Source organism: Epinephelus moara, chromosome 5, assembly GCF_006386435.1.
Source record: "Epinephelus moara isolate mb chromosome 5, YSFRI_EMoa_1.0, whole genome shotgun sequence".
Lineage (NCBI taxonomy): Eukaryota > Metazoa > Chordata > Actinopteri > Perciformes > Serranidae > Epinephelus > Epinephelus moara.
The window spans coordinates 14061473-14077666 of record NC_065510.1 but is presented as its reverse complement, the minus strand read 5'-3'; the positions used below and the strand labels follow the sequence as shown (position 1 = coordinate 14077666).

Genomic DNA, 16194 nt, shown 5'->3' with positions numbered 1-16194 from the left:
CCCCCCCTACACCCCTCCCCACCACCACCACCATCTCCACCAGCACTGTCACACCCCATCCTCACGGCCCAATCTACACCTGTAACACGTTTGACCCTGTTTCGGGTCATCTCCACTGACTGTGACTGTATATTGTTTTAATTTATTGACTGATTCCAGCTGCATCGAGCCTCACACGGCTGCTGTCCCTCTGATGATGCTGACTTCTCTCAGAAACAGCTGCTATTATGTTGGGTACATTTTTTGGGAGCACACCACCTCTTCAAGACAAGCGCATCGGCTACCGGTTACTGGATGTGATGGGTGTGTGGTGTTGATCACTACAAAGGGGGATCGCTATGCGTTATAACTTCCACAGAAAGGGGAGAAATGTTGCGCTTACTTTAGCATGGCTTGTTCTTTATCCTCTTCCTCCTTTTGCCGAGCCATCACTGCCATGATGATCTTCCTCTCCTCCTCGGTGAGATGGCTGAGGTCCGGCAGATCCGGCATGGATGGCGGCACGGTGGGTGGGCGAGGGCCACCCTGGGGCCCCACCGAGGCGGACATCTTTTCCACCACCACCACCCCACCTCCACCTCCACCACCACCACCACCTCCTCCTCCTCCTCCTCGGCGAGTCGTTTCGGCTGACAGGTTCCCCGGAGCGTTTCCGAGCCACACCTCACGACATGGTCCGCGGGCAGAGCGGCAGCGGCAGCCGCAGCTCTGGCGAATAGTGCAAGCCGCTCATGGTTGCAGGCACCCTCGGTTGTGCTTTTGTTTGTCCTCTCTGGGTGTTTCTCCCACCACGCTCTCGTCGTCGATCCCCCCCACCCCCCGCCTGCCCGCCTCTGCCCTCCACCGCCCGGATTCACGGGGAGCCCATTTTTCACACGCCGGGAGTCGCGATGAGGGGGCCCCTGGATCACACGGCTGGTCTGTGGTGCCGTCGTCGGACTGGAGCTGGATGTTAGGGCGGTATAGGCGGAGTCCGTGCTGCCTCTCTCTCTCTCTCTCTCTCTCTCTCTCTTTCTGTCTCTCTCTCTCTCTCTCTCTCTCAGTCAATGGGAATGCAGCCCTCCTCTTCCTCCTTCCTCCCCCCAACCCCCCTTTTTTTTTTCTTTTTTTTTTTTTGCGGAGGCGCGCTTACTCATGTGAGAATGGGGTCCTCACCATCACCATCACCATCATCACATGCAAGCAGCCTTTACTGTGGCTGCACACACACACACACACACACACACACACACACACACACACACACACACACCCCAGTGTTTCATCCAACGCACACACTTGCCACACAAAGTTCAGGAGTGCACGAGGGCTACAGCCACATTTAACATATTTGACAAACAATTCTCGCGATACTTTTGAGTAGTTTGTCATTCAGGTAAGTCACATTTCATAAACCATGTGCAGCCTCATGATGCAGACACAACGTGCACATGATGAAGTTGTCAGTGTTGTATTGTTGGTCCATTTCAGCACCATGGACAGCAGCTCGCCTCCACAGCAAACACACATCTTATTTTTCAGCTCCTGCTGTGGTTCTCTGAGCTTCCAACATTTGAATGCATCCAACCAGGAAACCAGGTAACCAGCTTACCTCACTGCATTTGGCACCATGCGTTGCAGCCATAGCACACGAGTCACGATATTTTATTAAACATATTTTGTATGCTTTTTGCCCATGTATTTTGCAGATACTGCTTTAACAAACTCTTGCAATATATCTCGTATCATTTGATGTATTTTTATTGTATGTCTTATGTATATTACTGTGCTTCATGTATCTTATGTAAAGCCCAAGTCTGTGTGTGTGTGTGTGTGTGTGTGTGTGTGTGTGTGTGTGTGTGTGAATGGAAATTGTGTTTTATACCATAAAAAAACCTCGAATTTGTCATGTTATGTTATCTATGAGTTATTTATTTTTTATTTATCTTTGCAGGGACAATGAACATTATCTTATCTCGTCTTTGTCTTTGTTTCTTGTTTTTGTTGCTTTTTTGTGCATTTTTGAGGATTATTTGACATATGTAGAGACAAAAGTATAAGGTGCGGGGGGGGGGGTACATAGTATGGACATGGTCACATAGCTACCCACATATTTATCTGAATTATTAAGAACAAGAAAACACATCTATGCTATCAATCGTATTACTTCAGCTGCCATATAAAAGATCATATCTTTTATAGTCTTTTTATTTCAATTTGCATATCCCTTTTTGATACGTTGGATAAGCCAAACAAATTGTAAGTATAAGCTGTAGTGGAATATGTGTTCTTAGAGAAGTGTTTATACTGTTGTCATCTAATCTTACAGATGCTGAGGCTCCCTGCTCGATCAAACAGCTCCTGCCAATAATAGCCCGGGTCAGCCTCACTCCAGGCCAGCCCTCCTCCTCCTCCTCCTCCTCCTCCTTCTCCTCTCCCGGCTCGTTTTGCATTCACATCCAGACTCCCAGGCTATACCGATCCCGAGCTGGCACCGGTTTCTCCCCGATGACGTAATGCCGGGTGAGAGTCTGAGTCCATCCAGCAGATGGCATTAACCAGGGCTGCTGCCACCCCAGCCTCCGTCACGTGACGTCACCGAGGAGGTGACTGTACCGCGGGTGACGTCAGCTTCCCGTGGTGCAGAATTTTGTCATCATTTCGGTCGTGACTAGGGACCACCGGCCCTGAGTGACAGAGTCGTGCCACAACACGAGCGGATCTCTGCTGCAGCCCTCGGACTATAAATAAACCCTGAGTGCAGTCTGTAAGGACGGAGAGGCTCTGCTTTAATGGCTCTGTGCTGTAGATGGAGGATGTGTTCAAGCAGCTCGGTCAGCTTTCATAATGCATACTATTAGCAAACATATAGTCATAGGATAACATGCATGCACAGGGTGAGATATTCAGCTGCATGGGTTAATGCATGAGCGATATGAAAGTCAGATATTTACTGGTTTTAATGCAGCTGACAGGGTGGAACAACATGTTTCAAAACTTTTCCCACATCCATGTGTCCCTCAGGGACAGACAGGGAATGTGCATGGAATGTCCTGCATGGACTTGAGTCGCTACCCAATGAGAACCTCGTAGCTGAATAATGGTGAGATGCAGAGAAAAATACAAAAGTTATTGGGCAAATTTCGTTAATGGAAAAAAACAACTTGCTCAGGTGCAAATAAGCAGTGACCTTATTCCTCCCACTGCGTGAAAAAGAATAAAGGTGAGTTCAGCACAAAAACCCAGAGCTGAAATGTAACTAAGTACGTTTACTCTAACAATTTTGAGGTACTTGTACTTTTTCTCTTAATACTACTTCATAACTCTCCTCTCCTACATCTCAGGGGGAAATGTTGTACTTTTTACCCTACTACACTTGTTTGACAGCTTTATTTATTTTTGTTGATTCAGATTATCAATGCAAAATAAAAAATAATCAGTAAATCAACTAATTCTGCTAGCTGTTTATATTTTTAGACTTTATAGCATTTCTTATTACTCCTTTAAGCACCTTCTACAAGAAAAATCTGTATCTGCACTGGTATCTGTACATATATTTATATACATTACATTAATAATATATCTAGCAAAGCATTTAATTTAATCACCTTACATTGCAGTACCTGCATCTATCTATCTATCTATCTATCTATCTATCTATCTATCTATCTTTTTGGTGCATTAGTATATTTTCATGCTGATACCTTTGTACTTTTACTTAAGTAAGATTCTGTGTGCAGACCTTTAACGTATAACTGAGTACTTCTACACTGTAGTATTGCTACTCAAGTACAAGATCTGATTACTTCCTCCACCAATGCAAACACCCTGCAGCCTCTTGTTCAGACTGAGTGCTGTCTTGCTTCTTAGGGGATACTGAGAAAATACAAAACTGTTCCCTGCTGTGCAGAACAGCAATGTAGGGAATAAATAAGAAGTGATGATTGTTAGTGACGGTGCTTCTCCCTGCTGGATATCAGGGGCTGTGAAGCCTTCTATGTTACAATCAATCAATCAATCAATCTACCTTTATTAATATTACACTGATGTACCCAGCCAGCAGTTTAAAACAGTGTTTGATTGAGAAGTAGGCTATTGAGCAAACTTGCAAACTTGTTTTATTTTTGTGTGTGTGTGTGTGTGTGTGTGTGTGTGTGTGTTCTCTGTCATTTTGACGCCCAAAAATTAATTTTAAATAATTTCTTTAATTCTGAACGTTAATTCCAAAGGTACCAGAAGTTTTATCAAATATGCTTTAAGGAATAACACTCAAAGCAACATTTGCCATTGAAATATGAAGTTGTCTTGAATATTGTCACCATGTGTAAGCTAAAGTCATTGGTTAAGTAACATTTTGATAAGGAAGTAACTACAGTGCTACTGAAGACATCCCCACAGAATCAGGTGGACGTCGCCATATCCAAGGCTTTAATAAAGTGAACATACCGACATCTAGTGGACACATGGAAACACTGCATGTACAGGGAAGGAATATTAAAAACGTTGGCTCTATTTACCAGTTGCTACTTTATGTTTTAGGTTAAGTTAAAGCGAGACGTGCACATCAATACATGAGACACATCAGACAAGAGCCATATAAAGCTTAAAATGTAAAATTGCATGTGAGAGTTTTGGATCCCATTTCCAGGTCTTTTTTTTCCTACGATTAGTCAGTTACGGATGTTTTTATCTCAACCTGACCTCTGACCTCTTAGCTAACCTTAACCTGTTTAGATGTGGAATTAAACCTGGCTTTATGCCTCTTTTCTAACCCTTGGTAAGCAACTTTTTCATTCTGTAATTGGTCAGTTGTTATTTTTTCAATTAATTTATTCTGAAATTAATGAATATATTGGGCTGCAATGCATTTTTAAGTGTTCTCCTGACAGAAAGAGCAACTATATGTAGACAAAGACCTGTTCCAGGTGAACATCTTTTTCAGGTTCTCATTATGTGCTATAGAGTGTAGGAACACAGCACCTTGGGAACATAGGGATGACCCTGCTGTCAAGTGTTGTGTCCCTTATGTATTTAACTTTTCTTTTGTAAGAGGACACATGCAGGTTATTTGTTTTGAGTCTCAAAAGTTACTAGAGTCAGTTGAGGTCATAAATTATACAGATCCGACTGTAAACACCCTCAAGGGAAACGAGCCATCGCAGCAAAGCCGACGAACCACTAAACAGTGTCGAAGGGAGGATTACATAGAAATGTCTTAATGGTGAAAGTAGCTTTCTCAGTGAAGGCTTTTAGAAATGTTTGCACAAAGGAAAAAGGTAAGCAGACAAAGCAAATACTCTCCGAGTGGTAAAATAACAGTAGTCGTGCAGCCACACAAAAGGAACCATTTCATTAGCTATTCGTTAGCTTCTAAAAAAAAAACAATATACAACTTTGTGAAGTGAAGTTGTACACAATAGCCTCTGTATAGCTTTCATATATTTATGCAAAGGGAGAAACAAGTGGAGGGCAGATGTTTATTCTCTTCAGGAAAACACTCAAAGATGGAAAGATCCCTTTCATACAGATCTACATAAGATTTATGGGAAGTGTGGTTTAATTCAAAGACATCACAGAAACTGGAAATCAACCTGACAGTGGTCTAATTCCAAACATTTAATTAAACAACAGTATTTCACATGACCCAAAATGCACAACTATGTTTAGATTATCATTCTGCCTCATAAAAATAATACAAAATGAGATATTATTATCATTTAGAAGAAATGGTCTCACTTCTGCATGTGTATTTCTTTTCTGGGGCTCACAGTGCCTACTACTGAGTGAATTTGGTATTTCAGGAGGTTAGATGACAGTCTGCACAGTTTTCAGTGATATAAAACAAAGGCACAGTTTATAATCCAGTGCTCCAATATTTTAACACATTGGTTTTGCTTATTTTACACATATTCTGACTGTAAATAAAAATATCAACACTGCAGAAAATATCTGGGGGGAGAAATATGTTGCTGGATTTCAGACCTGGGTGAAATAATAACACATTTTCCTGGTTAGTTTTGGCCTCTTGAAGCTAATTTCTTTCCTACTTAATTCATCATTTGACCCAGATCCGTTGGGATGCAGTCTGTCTAGCTCTTGATGATCTCTGTGCCCACATCCTCCGTGCGGGACACCACTTTTCCATCAATGATCTCCTCAACCACCACTTTCGTCCTCTGGGTTACGACTGGTTTAGCTGCAGATGGAAAAAAAAAGTTCAGTCTGTAGCATGTTTATTTTTACAAGTAAAGAGCTAAAAACGAAATACAGCGGCGATGTAAACTTACGTTTGACTTCTTCCTTGACTACAGTGGTGATAACAGATTTTCTAGAAGACAGACAGAAGTGACAAATTAATAAAGAGACATTGTGGGGACGAGGCTTTTTCGCTTCCTTGCCAAGACAAATGAGAGCGATATCAATCTTCTTATTCAACTCCCAGTGTGAACATGAGTAGAGTGTTTCCCAACATGTATCATACGTCAAGCTGGACTCATTGTGACAAACATCACGTTAAAAAAAACATCCCCTTACTTCACATCTTCTCCATCCAGCAGTCGTCTGTACTCTGCGATCTCCATCTCCAGCCTGGTCTTGATATCGAGCAGCATCTGGTACTCAGTGGACTGCCTCTCGATGTCTGCCCTCATCTGTTTGAGCTCCTCCTCCAGGGAATTTACCATGGCCTGGAGCTGGTTCAGCTGCAGGCTGTAGCGGGACTCTGTCTCTCCAAGCTGGCCCTCCAAGGCAGCTTTCTGCAGGGGAGGGAAAACAAAGGGAGACACATGAGTTTGCTGAGCACTTACTGCTTGTTTTCTAACTCCTCTTTCCACTTAAGTTGCCCTAACCCTAACCCAAAAAAAAAAAAAAGAGTGAGGAAGTCATTAAAGACAGTGACTGACAGGTTTACTGACTTACTGAGTATTTATGGGGTGTGTAGAGTGCTGCAGGAATAAATCGTAAAATGCGGAAATTAGTTAGCATTTCTGTACTTCCAGTTCCTTTGTCTCAAAGTCAGTGAGTTTTTTGTATGAATCTTTAATTAGATGCCTGAAATAAGGTCTGTGAGTATTAAAGCTCTTATGTGTCTTTAATAAAACGGTCGCTAACAAGAGATCAGAGCGTCATCACACTGAACGTGGCTTTACAGCCTAGTTGTAGTGGCAACGTTGAAGTCATGTGACTGTACTGTAGATCGTTTATAGCCTAGCGTTAACTTTTTACCTCTGGCGACTGCATTTACACTTCAAAAGGCCATAAAAGATGTGTTCATTTGGGTCGATCTTGCTGAACAAGACATGTAAGCATTTTTCCACAGAGCTCATTTCCTGAAATATTCAAAACCTAATGGAAAAATCCAAATCGTTTTTTTGTCGTGGGAACAAGGGCAATGCTAACTTCCACATCAGTCTACAAAACAACCCGCCAGTCCTGCACTAGTCTATGTAAAACATGTTGTAAAATATGTTACTATGGTGTGTCGTACAAATCAAGATGACAGATGCATATGTGCCTATGGGATCTGAATTACCAGGCTGAGCTGGGACTGCAGCTCAATCTGCAGGGACTGCAGGGTTCTCTTGAGATCGTTGATCTCAGTTTGGGAGGTCTGGAGGCTCTCGGTGCTGGTAGCCACCTGCTTGTTCAGCTCCTCAAACTGGAAGACAGATGAAAATTGTCAAAACATTATTACGGCTAGATGGCAATCACTTTATTTTTAGGCCACATTTTTAGTTGCATACAGACATGTATAGATGTGTAGATGAGATAGTGCATCATCTAGTTCCCCTTACCTTGACCTTGTACCAGGACTCCATATCACGGCGGTTCTTGTCAGCAATGCCCTCGTACTGCTGTCTGAGCGTATCCAGGACCTCGGACATATTCACCTGAGGTGTGGCGTCGACCTCCACTTTCACAGAGCTGGCAGTAACTTGGCCACGAAGGGCCGCCATCTCCTACAGGTGGCACAAGAGAGTCAAAGGTCAGGTGGGTCAAAGATAAAACCCACGTGAGGCTCATGCTGGCTTAAGTTAGCAAGTGTTAGCAAACTTTAAATGGAGAGCAGAGGCAGGTGTTAAGCACACTGGCTCACTTTCATGAACATATCGGTACAACATTTCTCTTATTTGATGTATTCTTTCATGATCAGCTTTTTCAGCATCGATAAACATCTGGGTCATTGTTTCTGGCAGCACCCTGGGGCCAGCAGCAGCACCTAATTTAGTTACACAACCTGAAGGCACTCAGCAGACAATTCAACAAGTTCTGCATTAATTGTTGTTTGTACAAGCTAAAGACAACACTCGGAGGCATTTAGCAAATACTTCTCTAACTGTCTCGTGAAAAAGTATTTTAAGATTCTTTTCACACTCTGCTGCCTGGAGCCATGCCCGTGAGACCTTCCAGAAACTATGAGAGGAACAGATGTGTCATTTACTTCCTGATCATGTTAAGACACACATAAACACTGAACAAGATTGATGTTTTATTGTAAAGTGCAGAGGACCAGTCGCCTGAGCTCACTGACACAGTGTGCTGCTACTCCTTAACAGCAGACCTCTCACCTCTGCATGGTTCTTCTTCAGGTAGACCAGCTCCTCCTTCAGGCCCTCCACCTGCATCTCCAGGTCAGAGCGGGCCATGGTCAGTTCATCCAGAACCTTGCGCAGTCCGGCAATGTCCGTCTCCACTGACATGCGCACAGCCAGCTCATTCTCAAACCTGTCAAGAAAAAAAAAAGGCACGGTGGTTCATGTTGCTGCACCCGCTTAATTGGTGTTACCACCAACAAAAAAAATACAAAGTGGAGCTCCACCAAAACCAGTTACACCAGTTTTATTGCACTGTTGACCGTTACACCCCTGTGACAATAAGTCCACATAGCCTGGAACTATGGAGCAAACGGGATGTCAAGTTACTACATCTGTCAGGTTTCAGACTTGTGGCATTATAAATACAGTTTGGTTTTTTCCACACAGGGCCGATAACTTCTGACGTAACTTTCCACTCACTTGATTCTGAAGTCCTCTGCTGCCAGTCTGGCATTGTCGATCTGCAGCATCAGCCTGGCGTTGTCCTGTGTGGCAGCGTTGATCTAAAGAGAAAGAAAAGAAGAGAGGCATTGTCAGTAGTTTTTTAACCCGCTATAATACAACTTCAAAGGTGTGTCAGTGCTTTATTATCTAGAATGTGGATGTGGGCCACAAGGGCTTTGTTTATAATAGTTTTCTTTACGCCTGACTTGCACTCCAAGTTTTAAAAGTCTTGGAGGTGTGTGTAGGTGTGAAACAAACAAACAAAAAGAAAGAAAGACAAACGTTGGTTTTAAACTCCAGCGCTCTCGTCTTTCTGACATTAACTCACACATGCACATACACATATCATGTATTATATATATCATGAATAATACTTCTATTTGATTTTATATATAAAGCCCAATATCATAAATCCCAATTTGCCTCAGAGGGCTTTACAGCATTTAACATCCCTCTGTCCTTGAGCCTATAGTTCAATAGTGAATCAGCATATGGTAAATGAGTGGTGACTCTTTATGGAAATAAAAGATAAAAACATTTTTATTTTGTAATTATTGAATATTAGTCTAGGGGAATCAATGAATTACATATTCATTACAACAATGAGTGTAGATAAGTTTGGGGACAGGGTGAAAAGCATTAAATATTTATAGATAAACATTATTTTTACAGACAAATTTGAAGTTATACAATTAAAGACATTTTGGTTTATGCGTCTGGATCAGGATAAGGCTCACCTTTCTGCGCAGGTCCTCGATGATGGCCTCATACTTGCTGTAGTCCCGGACCTCGGGGGTCTGCTTCTCATACCACTCTCGGATCTGAAGCTCCAGCTTGGCATTGGCAGACTCCAGGGAGCGCACCTTATCCAGGTAAGAGGCCAGGCGGTCATTGAGGTTCTGCATGGTCACTTTCTCGCTGCCTGAAATGCCGATGCTGCCCCCGGCACCTCCGCCACCTCCGAGCGCCCCTGCCAGGTCCAAGCCACCGCCAAGGCTGTTGGTGGGGTAGGATATCCTGACATTTTTCCCACCTGCGCCGGCATAGACGCTCGTGCCCCGCTTGGAGCTTGTCAGTGTGGGCACGGAGAACAAGGACGAGCTGGAAAGCGAATAGCGAGATGCGTTCATGGTGACTTCTGTTCTGGCTCGCGTGTAGCGTTGAAAACTTGTCAAAGTCAAAACGTGTCAAAGCCCAGGAGTGGTGGAGGAGCTGGTGATGAGAGGCAGCCTGTAGGATGGACTTTATAGGCTCTTCCGTGGAGGTGGGAGCGGCCGAACAGGTAGGTGGAATGATGCTGCTCGCCCCCATCATCACAGGTGTGACCACACAGGGCGTGGTGGAGGCATTCAGGTGTACTTCCCGATGTTTAACGACTGTCAGGGCACATAGGCGTGTGAGGCATTTTTCATTCAGCCTGTCAGGTTGAATTAAGCCTGTCTGATACACTTAATCTCAGGCGGAAACAAAAGATTAATATTCCTTTCATGGGCAGTCTGGCTAATTTGCTCGTAAAGTGGCCTCACCCAAAAAACTGTCTCACAAAAACCGACTCAAAAGCTAAATAATAGGACTATGTGTCAATTTCCTGATTGTACTTTTGTATTTTGACTGAAAAAAAAGAATCCACACATTCATACATGGCTCATTGTAGTGGAGGCTTTACTGAACTCAGGTGCACAGGCACATCTATCTGCCACAACCAGGGGGCGTATGTGGGGGAGTGTTGATCTATGCACACGACACTTGGTTCAGTCCTTTCACACTGACCGCCTCCCTGGGCTGGGGCTGCTATGGTGATTAATTGGCTCCTTATGTAGCAGGCTGCCAGAGCCTTATGTACACTCACACATTTAAAGGGACACTTTGCTGATTTTCACCCAGCTTTGTATCATAACAGTGTGGGTCGTATGTGTGAATTAATTGTGGTAAACTTCTCTCCATCTTGCCAGCGCCCACATCTCCTAGCTCATATCCTAACTCAGGGGCAGGCAACCTACGGCTCAGGAGCCACATGTGGCTCTTTGGCCCTTCTCCAGTGGCTCCCTGTGGCTTTGACAAAAAAATATATGAAAATGAACAGTTGTTTTTAACATTTTCATTTTCATTTAGGTAATTCTTACATTTTTTAATTGTATAATAAATGTGTAGCCGATACACTGAATAAAAAAAAAATGTTATAACATCTCATCACCCATGTGCATCATACTGTACATCCTAAAATTTGCCCAAACTCAAAACAACAGATTTGTTTGCTTCCACCACTAACGCTGCAAAGTCAAGTACCAAATGATTATTACTAGCACACTGCAGAGTAGCTACGTTGTTGTAAAACATATTAATAAATGCTCATGTAGACCTATTAGGCATGTTGCTTTTTTTTTTTTTTTTTGGCTCCATGCCACTAGCCACTAGCCACTAGAGACCATATTTTAGTGAGAGGCCGAGGACATTTTGGCAATTTTTGCAGGGCAGGTGGAAAGCAGAAAAAAGGGCATCCTCACATACCACTTTTTGTTTCCTTTTAAAAAAACAATTTAAAAGACATGTCTTGCAAAAGGGGCACTTATCTCGACAGAGGATGAAAGGGCAGATGCTTGAGCACTACCTGGGGCCTCGTCAGCCTTGTCATTCAAAGTGGCCTGCCCTTTATTATACGTAACTTTGAACCTTAATAAAAGGTAAACAGGTGACTTATATAAAAATGTATCCCCCGTTGATGAATAGCATGAATGTTGAAATTAGTTACAAAGGCCAAAACCGCTTTTTGTGCCAGGCTGTAAAGGCTTTAGGCTTCAGCTAGGCTTTATTTCTGCTGTAAAATTGGACATTTTAACATGGGGGTCTATGGTATTGATTTGCTTCTGGAGCCAGCCTCAAGTGGCCATTCAAGGAACTGCAATTTTTGGCACTTCTGTGTTGGCTTCACTTTTCAGCCGCGGAAGTTGCCACATGGTCATATTGCACCTATTTCAAAAGTATTTACCACACAGACAGACAGGTTTTATGCATCTTTCCAGCAGTGATACTTCTCTAAACCTGCTGTAAATATTCTCCCACACTTGCATGTAAAACTGTTGACACTACATGACACATTGCTGTCAAGGTGCTTGTAAACTTTTTGTGGAGCCATTTTGTTTTTGAGGTTACTTTAATTAAACTGATATGATCTTATAAGGCATTGGCACAATTCCCAAAGATCGCACAGTTAATTGACAACTTATTTGTTTCAGTGTTGCTGCCTCAGGCTGCTGCTGCTGCTGCTGCTGCTGTTGCATAAGCTGTTAAGCACTTCTGTTGACTTTCAGTTTTATGTCTCCAGCATAGTCGGATGTCAAACATAGGATCAGCAACTTGACCTCATAAGGTTCATGCTTGCACATGGATTTCTATAAACTCCAGAGGAGGTAAATGGAAAGTGCTGTCACACTACAGAGCCACATTCACACATTCACACAAGGGTGGCTACTGTACAAGGTGTCACCTGCTACTCAGTCAAACATTCATACACAGTGACACACAATTTGGGGTTCAGTACCTTGCTGAAGGATACTTCAACAGTCAGAATAGAGAAGTCGTCGTGATCAAACCGTCAACCTTATGTACAATGGGTCATGGTCTTTACTGAAAGCAAATCTATTTTTTCATACACTTGCAATTACTTGTGTGTACAGTATTTCTTATTTGTGTTGTAATGACAACCCAATCACCAGAAAATGAATTTGGCATTGTATGTTTCTGTAAATCAAGAGTACGTTACATCTCTACATTATTATGTCGCAGATAAGTTAAAACTTTTTCAACAATACTATGGTTAACATGTGGTTTTGTCTACGCAAACAAAACACTTGGTTGTTGCTTAAAATACCCAGTTTTGGATGCACAATCTCAGCTGGAAAAGGAACAGTGTCTCTGTAAAAAACAACCACTTTTCATGCCACTATCCCGGCAGCAAATGCCGGGTTGTTTCTGTTAAAAAAAAATAATTAAAAACCCCTTTTCACGGCAATATCCCCACTGGAAAAACAGCGACAAGTTGCTACAAAACACCTAAAGCAAAAAGCAGCTGGAAACACAGCAATGATTTGCTAAATAACAACCGCTTTCATTATTTGTCGATCATAAACAGTGGTCTGCATTGGTATGCAGCTTGGCAGGCGTCTCCCCTGGGTGACATGCATAATAATGATAATAAAAAAGTTAAACTCCTGATGAGACTTAAAATGCATATTTGTGACCAAACTCTTCTTTCACAATCCCCTCTCACACAGACAGAGGCCTGCAGTTTCCTTCAGATAACGATCATTTCATGCCATGTTGTGTTTTGATGATATCCTGGCAGGTCTGTGTTGACCAGTCTGTCAGTATTTTTTAATTCAAGTGACCTCGATTTGCAACAGGTGCTCTGCAGAGGCTAGTCACAGAAACACAGCATGCTGTCTGATCCGGCGTTGGCAGACACACATGACTGGGATGTTGTATTAGGATCCCGACTACAACCGTGTTTGATATTACAGTCATGTTTAGGAATCCTTCCCTCTATGTCTGCTGCCACGCTCGTAATGCTCTACTGTGCAAAATCTGTTTTGCAGTGCAGGTAGAAATTTATCTTGGCAGCAATAGTGGTACACCCCTGGATCTTACTTAGAGCGTATTATTTTTTCCATAGCAGCTGTCAAGCGGCCTTGTTTTAAATTCTAATAATCACTCTGAAACTGAACAGGCTCCAGTTCCCATGACGCATGTTTGTTCTCAGACACTTACAAAAACACGTCTATATATCATTTAAATTGTTTGTAATTACCAGTGCGGACCATGTGAAATGGATCAATCACATGAGACTGACAGGTGTCACACTGAAGTTAATGGGTGGATGAGCGGGTGCTGTGCTTTAATCAGGTGTTCCTAAGCTGTTAGGTTGTTTTGAGCTACCCTTTAATTTGCTTACAGTTTAATAGAAATTTAGGACACCTCCAGTTAACCTCTTCTGAGACAATTTAACTAATAACAGTGTTGAGCTATATTTCTCTGTAGGCATTTCTAAAGAACTGATAATCATGCTGACATGTAAATGCCCCCTGGGGCAAATATAAAAGGCTTATGATAAGCTGTTTTTATGTACTGACATTTGCCTAACAACACAGAGGTTTAAACTACGGTTACACTGACAAAGGAGATCAAACCAAGGTCAAAATGGCAGGAAATATTAGACTATGGAGAGACTAACACAGGAGCTGAAACTAGGCTCAAACAAAGGAGCCTAAAGCTGCTATATGCTGCAATATGTTCATATTAACAATGGATCAAATTACTGTGTAAAGTGAAAGAGGTTGCTTGTAGTAACAAACCCACAGAGAATTATCACACAGCTGTTTTTCCCCTCAGCTCTGCGGGGCGTTTTAGTGACTTTCGGCTCATTGTTTTGGTTTTAATGCAGAAGCTTTACTGTTTTTATTTACAGTCACCGCTGTTATCAGTGCCATTTGCAGACACAGCAATCAGTTGTTTCCCCCCAAAGAAACTCTCTTATAAACCTACTCAAAACCCACCTGCCTAGGACCAAATAGCAGACAAAGTCTAGCTGGTGAATAAGAGCATTAAGCAGGTAAAATCCAAATCAGAGTTAAAAGGATTTTTTGGACTTCAGCAGGTGGTCAGGACTATGTCAAATAAATGCTAATTTTGAGAAGTATTACCTTTTAGACATGCTAATATATCAGTGTTGTATGTTAGGGCTGCAACAACTAATCCATGAAATCGATTAAAACAATAATGAAAATAGTACTTGTAATAATAGGATTTCATCATCAGTTAGTTGGGTCTACATTATGACACACGGCATGTGCTAGGTAGCAGGCTGGCACTGGATCCATCGAGAGAGCTCGCCTAAATGCAGAAGGCATTACTGCGGAAACAAAGGCAGTGGAATCCCCATAGATCAAGGTGAAAAAAAAGTTAAACAACGTATTTATTATGGTTATTTGGAGGCTGATATCAAAAGGTAACACTTGATAAATCTAACAAATCACTTTATCAGGGGCCTGGCTACACCGATCCATCCCAAAACCAAGAGAAAACAGATGGACAGTATTTCTGTCCGTTATGTTTGTTTTTAAATTAACCTGGAGTCGAGCGTTTGTCCTTCAAAATGGATGCTAATAAGCTGAAATGAGGTCAGAGAGACACTGAAATAGGCTATGACGTAACATCATGGAGTTTTGCGAAAATTTCTAGCCATCAGTCAGAGACAGTCTAAAGTGAATCCTTTTTTACTTCACAACAGAAAGTTCAGCAAAATCTGAATTTGAAACTTATCCAGTCAAACTGTACCTGCATTTGACCTTTTTTCTACCCAGACTGAGAAAAAAAAATGACTATTTGTATGTTTTGCTCGCAGCCAATCCGCTTGGGTTCTTTCATTGGTCATGGTACATGTGGTTGGCTCACTGCTGGTGCAGCTTCAACCGATACAGTGAAGTGGATTGCGAGTTGGCAGTTCAGCGTGCTGAGATGCCAAAGAAAACATTGGAAAGTAAATCAAGTAGTTAATGGAATTCTTCCAATTACATGATGGGTATCAAAAAAGGCATAAAGAAAAAAGTATAAAATAAAGTACTCTGTCTGTATTGCTATCACCTGAGGGGAACTAATATTGGTAATGATTTTTTATAATATACAGTGATACCCAGCCCTTATTTAGAGGGGTGTCGACTCATAATGAACAAAGTGGCAAGTTTAATGAACTACTGTGCCCTTGTGTTGTAATGTCAGGCCTAAATCACTCACCTATTTTCTTTGCTCATTGTGTACAGATGAGATAAAAGGTCATATGACATATCAAAAAACCAAAGCCCAAGTGCAGCTCAGGTCTCTGTATCCCTCTACACCACCATGCTGTCCCAGAATGCCTTACTAATGACATGATAATCACAATAATTTGCCTTCATCTTGTTGTCAGGTTATCGCAGAGGTTAAACTAAACAAAGACGTGCCTCTTCTCATTTTAACTTATCACCTTACCAGACATAACCACAAGTGGTGCCTATCGCTAATGGCAGTCAGTCATTGACCACTTTTTTTTTTAATTCCCTGGTCAATAAATATAAGGGGTTTGGGTGGGCGAGTCAAAACGTGACAAAGCTGTATTCCAAGTAAGTTATTAATGACTATAGACCAT

General features: G+C 42.2%; 2 protein-coding genes across 12 annotated transcripts in view; both read right to left on the bottom strand.

Moving 5' to 3' along the window:
• Positions 1-1099, bottom strand: part of rims1b (regulating synaptic membrane exocytosis 1b) — a 93600-nt gene extending 92501 nt beyond the window's left edge. For 3 of the 11 annotated variants that reach the window (XM_050043529.1, XM_050043530.1, XM_050043531.1), the window contains exon 1: positions 383-1090. In XM_050043529.1, the coding sequence (XP_049899486.1) occupies positions 383-549 (167 nt within the window). In that variant the 5' untranslated portion in view covers positions 550-1090. Of the gene's footprint in view, positions 1-382 lie in introns of all 11 variants that reach the window. The other 8 variants (XM_050043522.1, XM_050043523.1, XM_050043527.1 and 5 more) reach the window with 6 other exon arrangements.
• Positions 1100-5442: 4343 nt separating this feature from the next.
• Positions 5443-10255, bottom strand: krt97 (keratin 97). The gene is made up of 8 exons (XM_050043534.1): positions 9755-10255; positions 8994-9076; positions 8547-8703; positions 7773-7937; positions 7511-7636; positions 6514-6734; positions 6267-6307; positions 5443-6175 (listed from the first exon to the last, which is right to left on the bottom strand). Exons 1-8 carry the CDS (start codon positions 10145-10147, stop codon positions 6069-6071), a joined length of 1293 nt encoding a protein of 430 aa, XP_049899491.1. The 5' UTR covers positions 10148-10255; the 3' UTR covers positions 5443-6068.
• Between the last annotated feature and the right edge of the window lie 5939 nt (positions 10256-16194).

Excerpts from the sequence above, each read along its gene's own strand:
- krt97 (XM_050043534.1), bottom strand. The coding sequence starts at position 10,147 with ATGAACGCATCTCGCTATTCGCTTTCCAGCTCGTCCTTGTTCTCCGTG. Across the intron at positions 8,704-8,993 it reads GCAGAGGACTTCAGAATCAA|GTTTGAGAATGAGCTGGCTG; the intron begins GTGAGTGGAAAG and ends TTTTCTTGACAG. Across the intron at positions 6,176-6,266 it reads AGTCAAGGAAGAAGTCAAAC|CTAAACCAGTCGTAACCCAG; the intron begins GTAAGTTTACAT and ends TTCCATCTGCAG.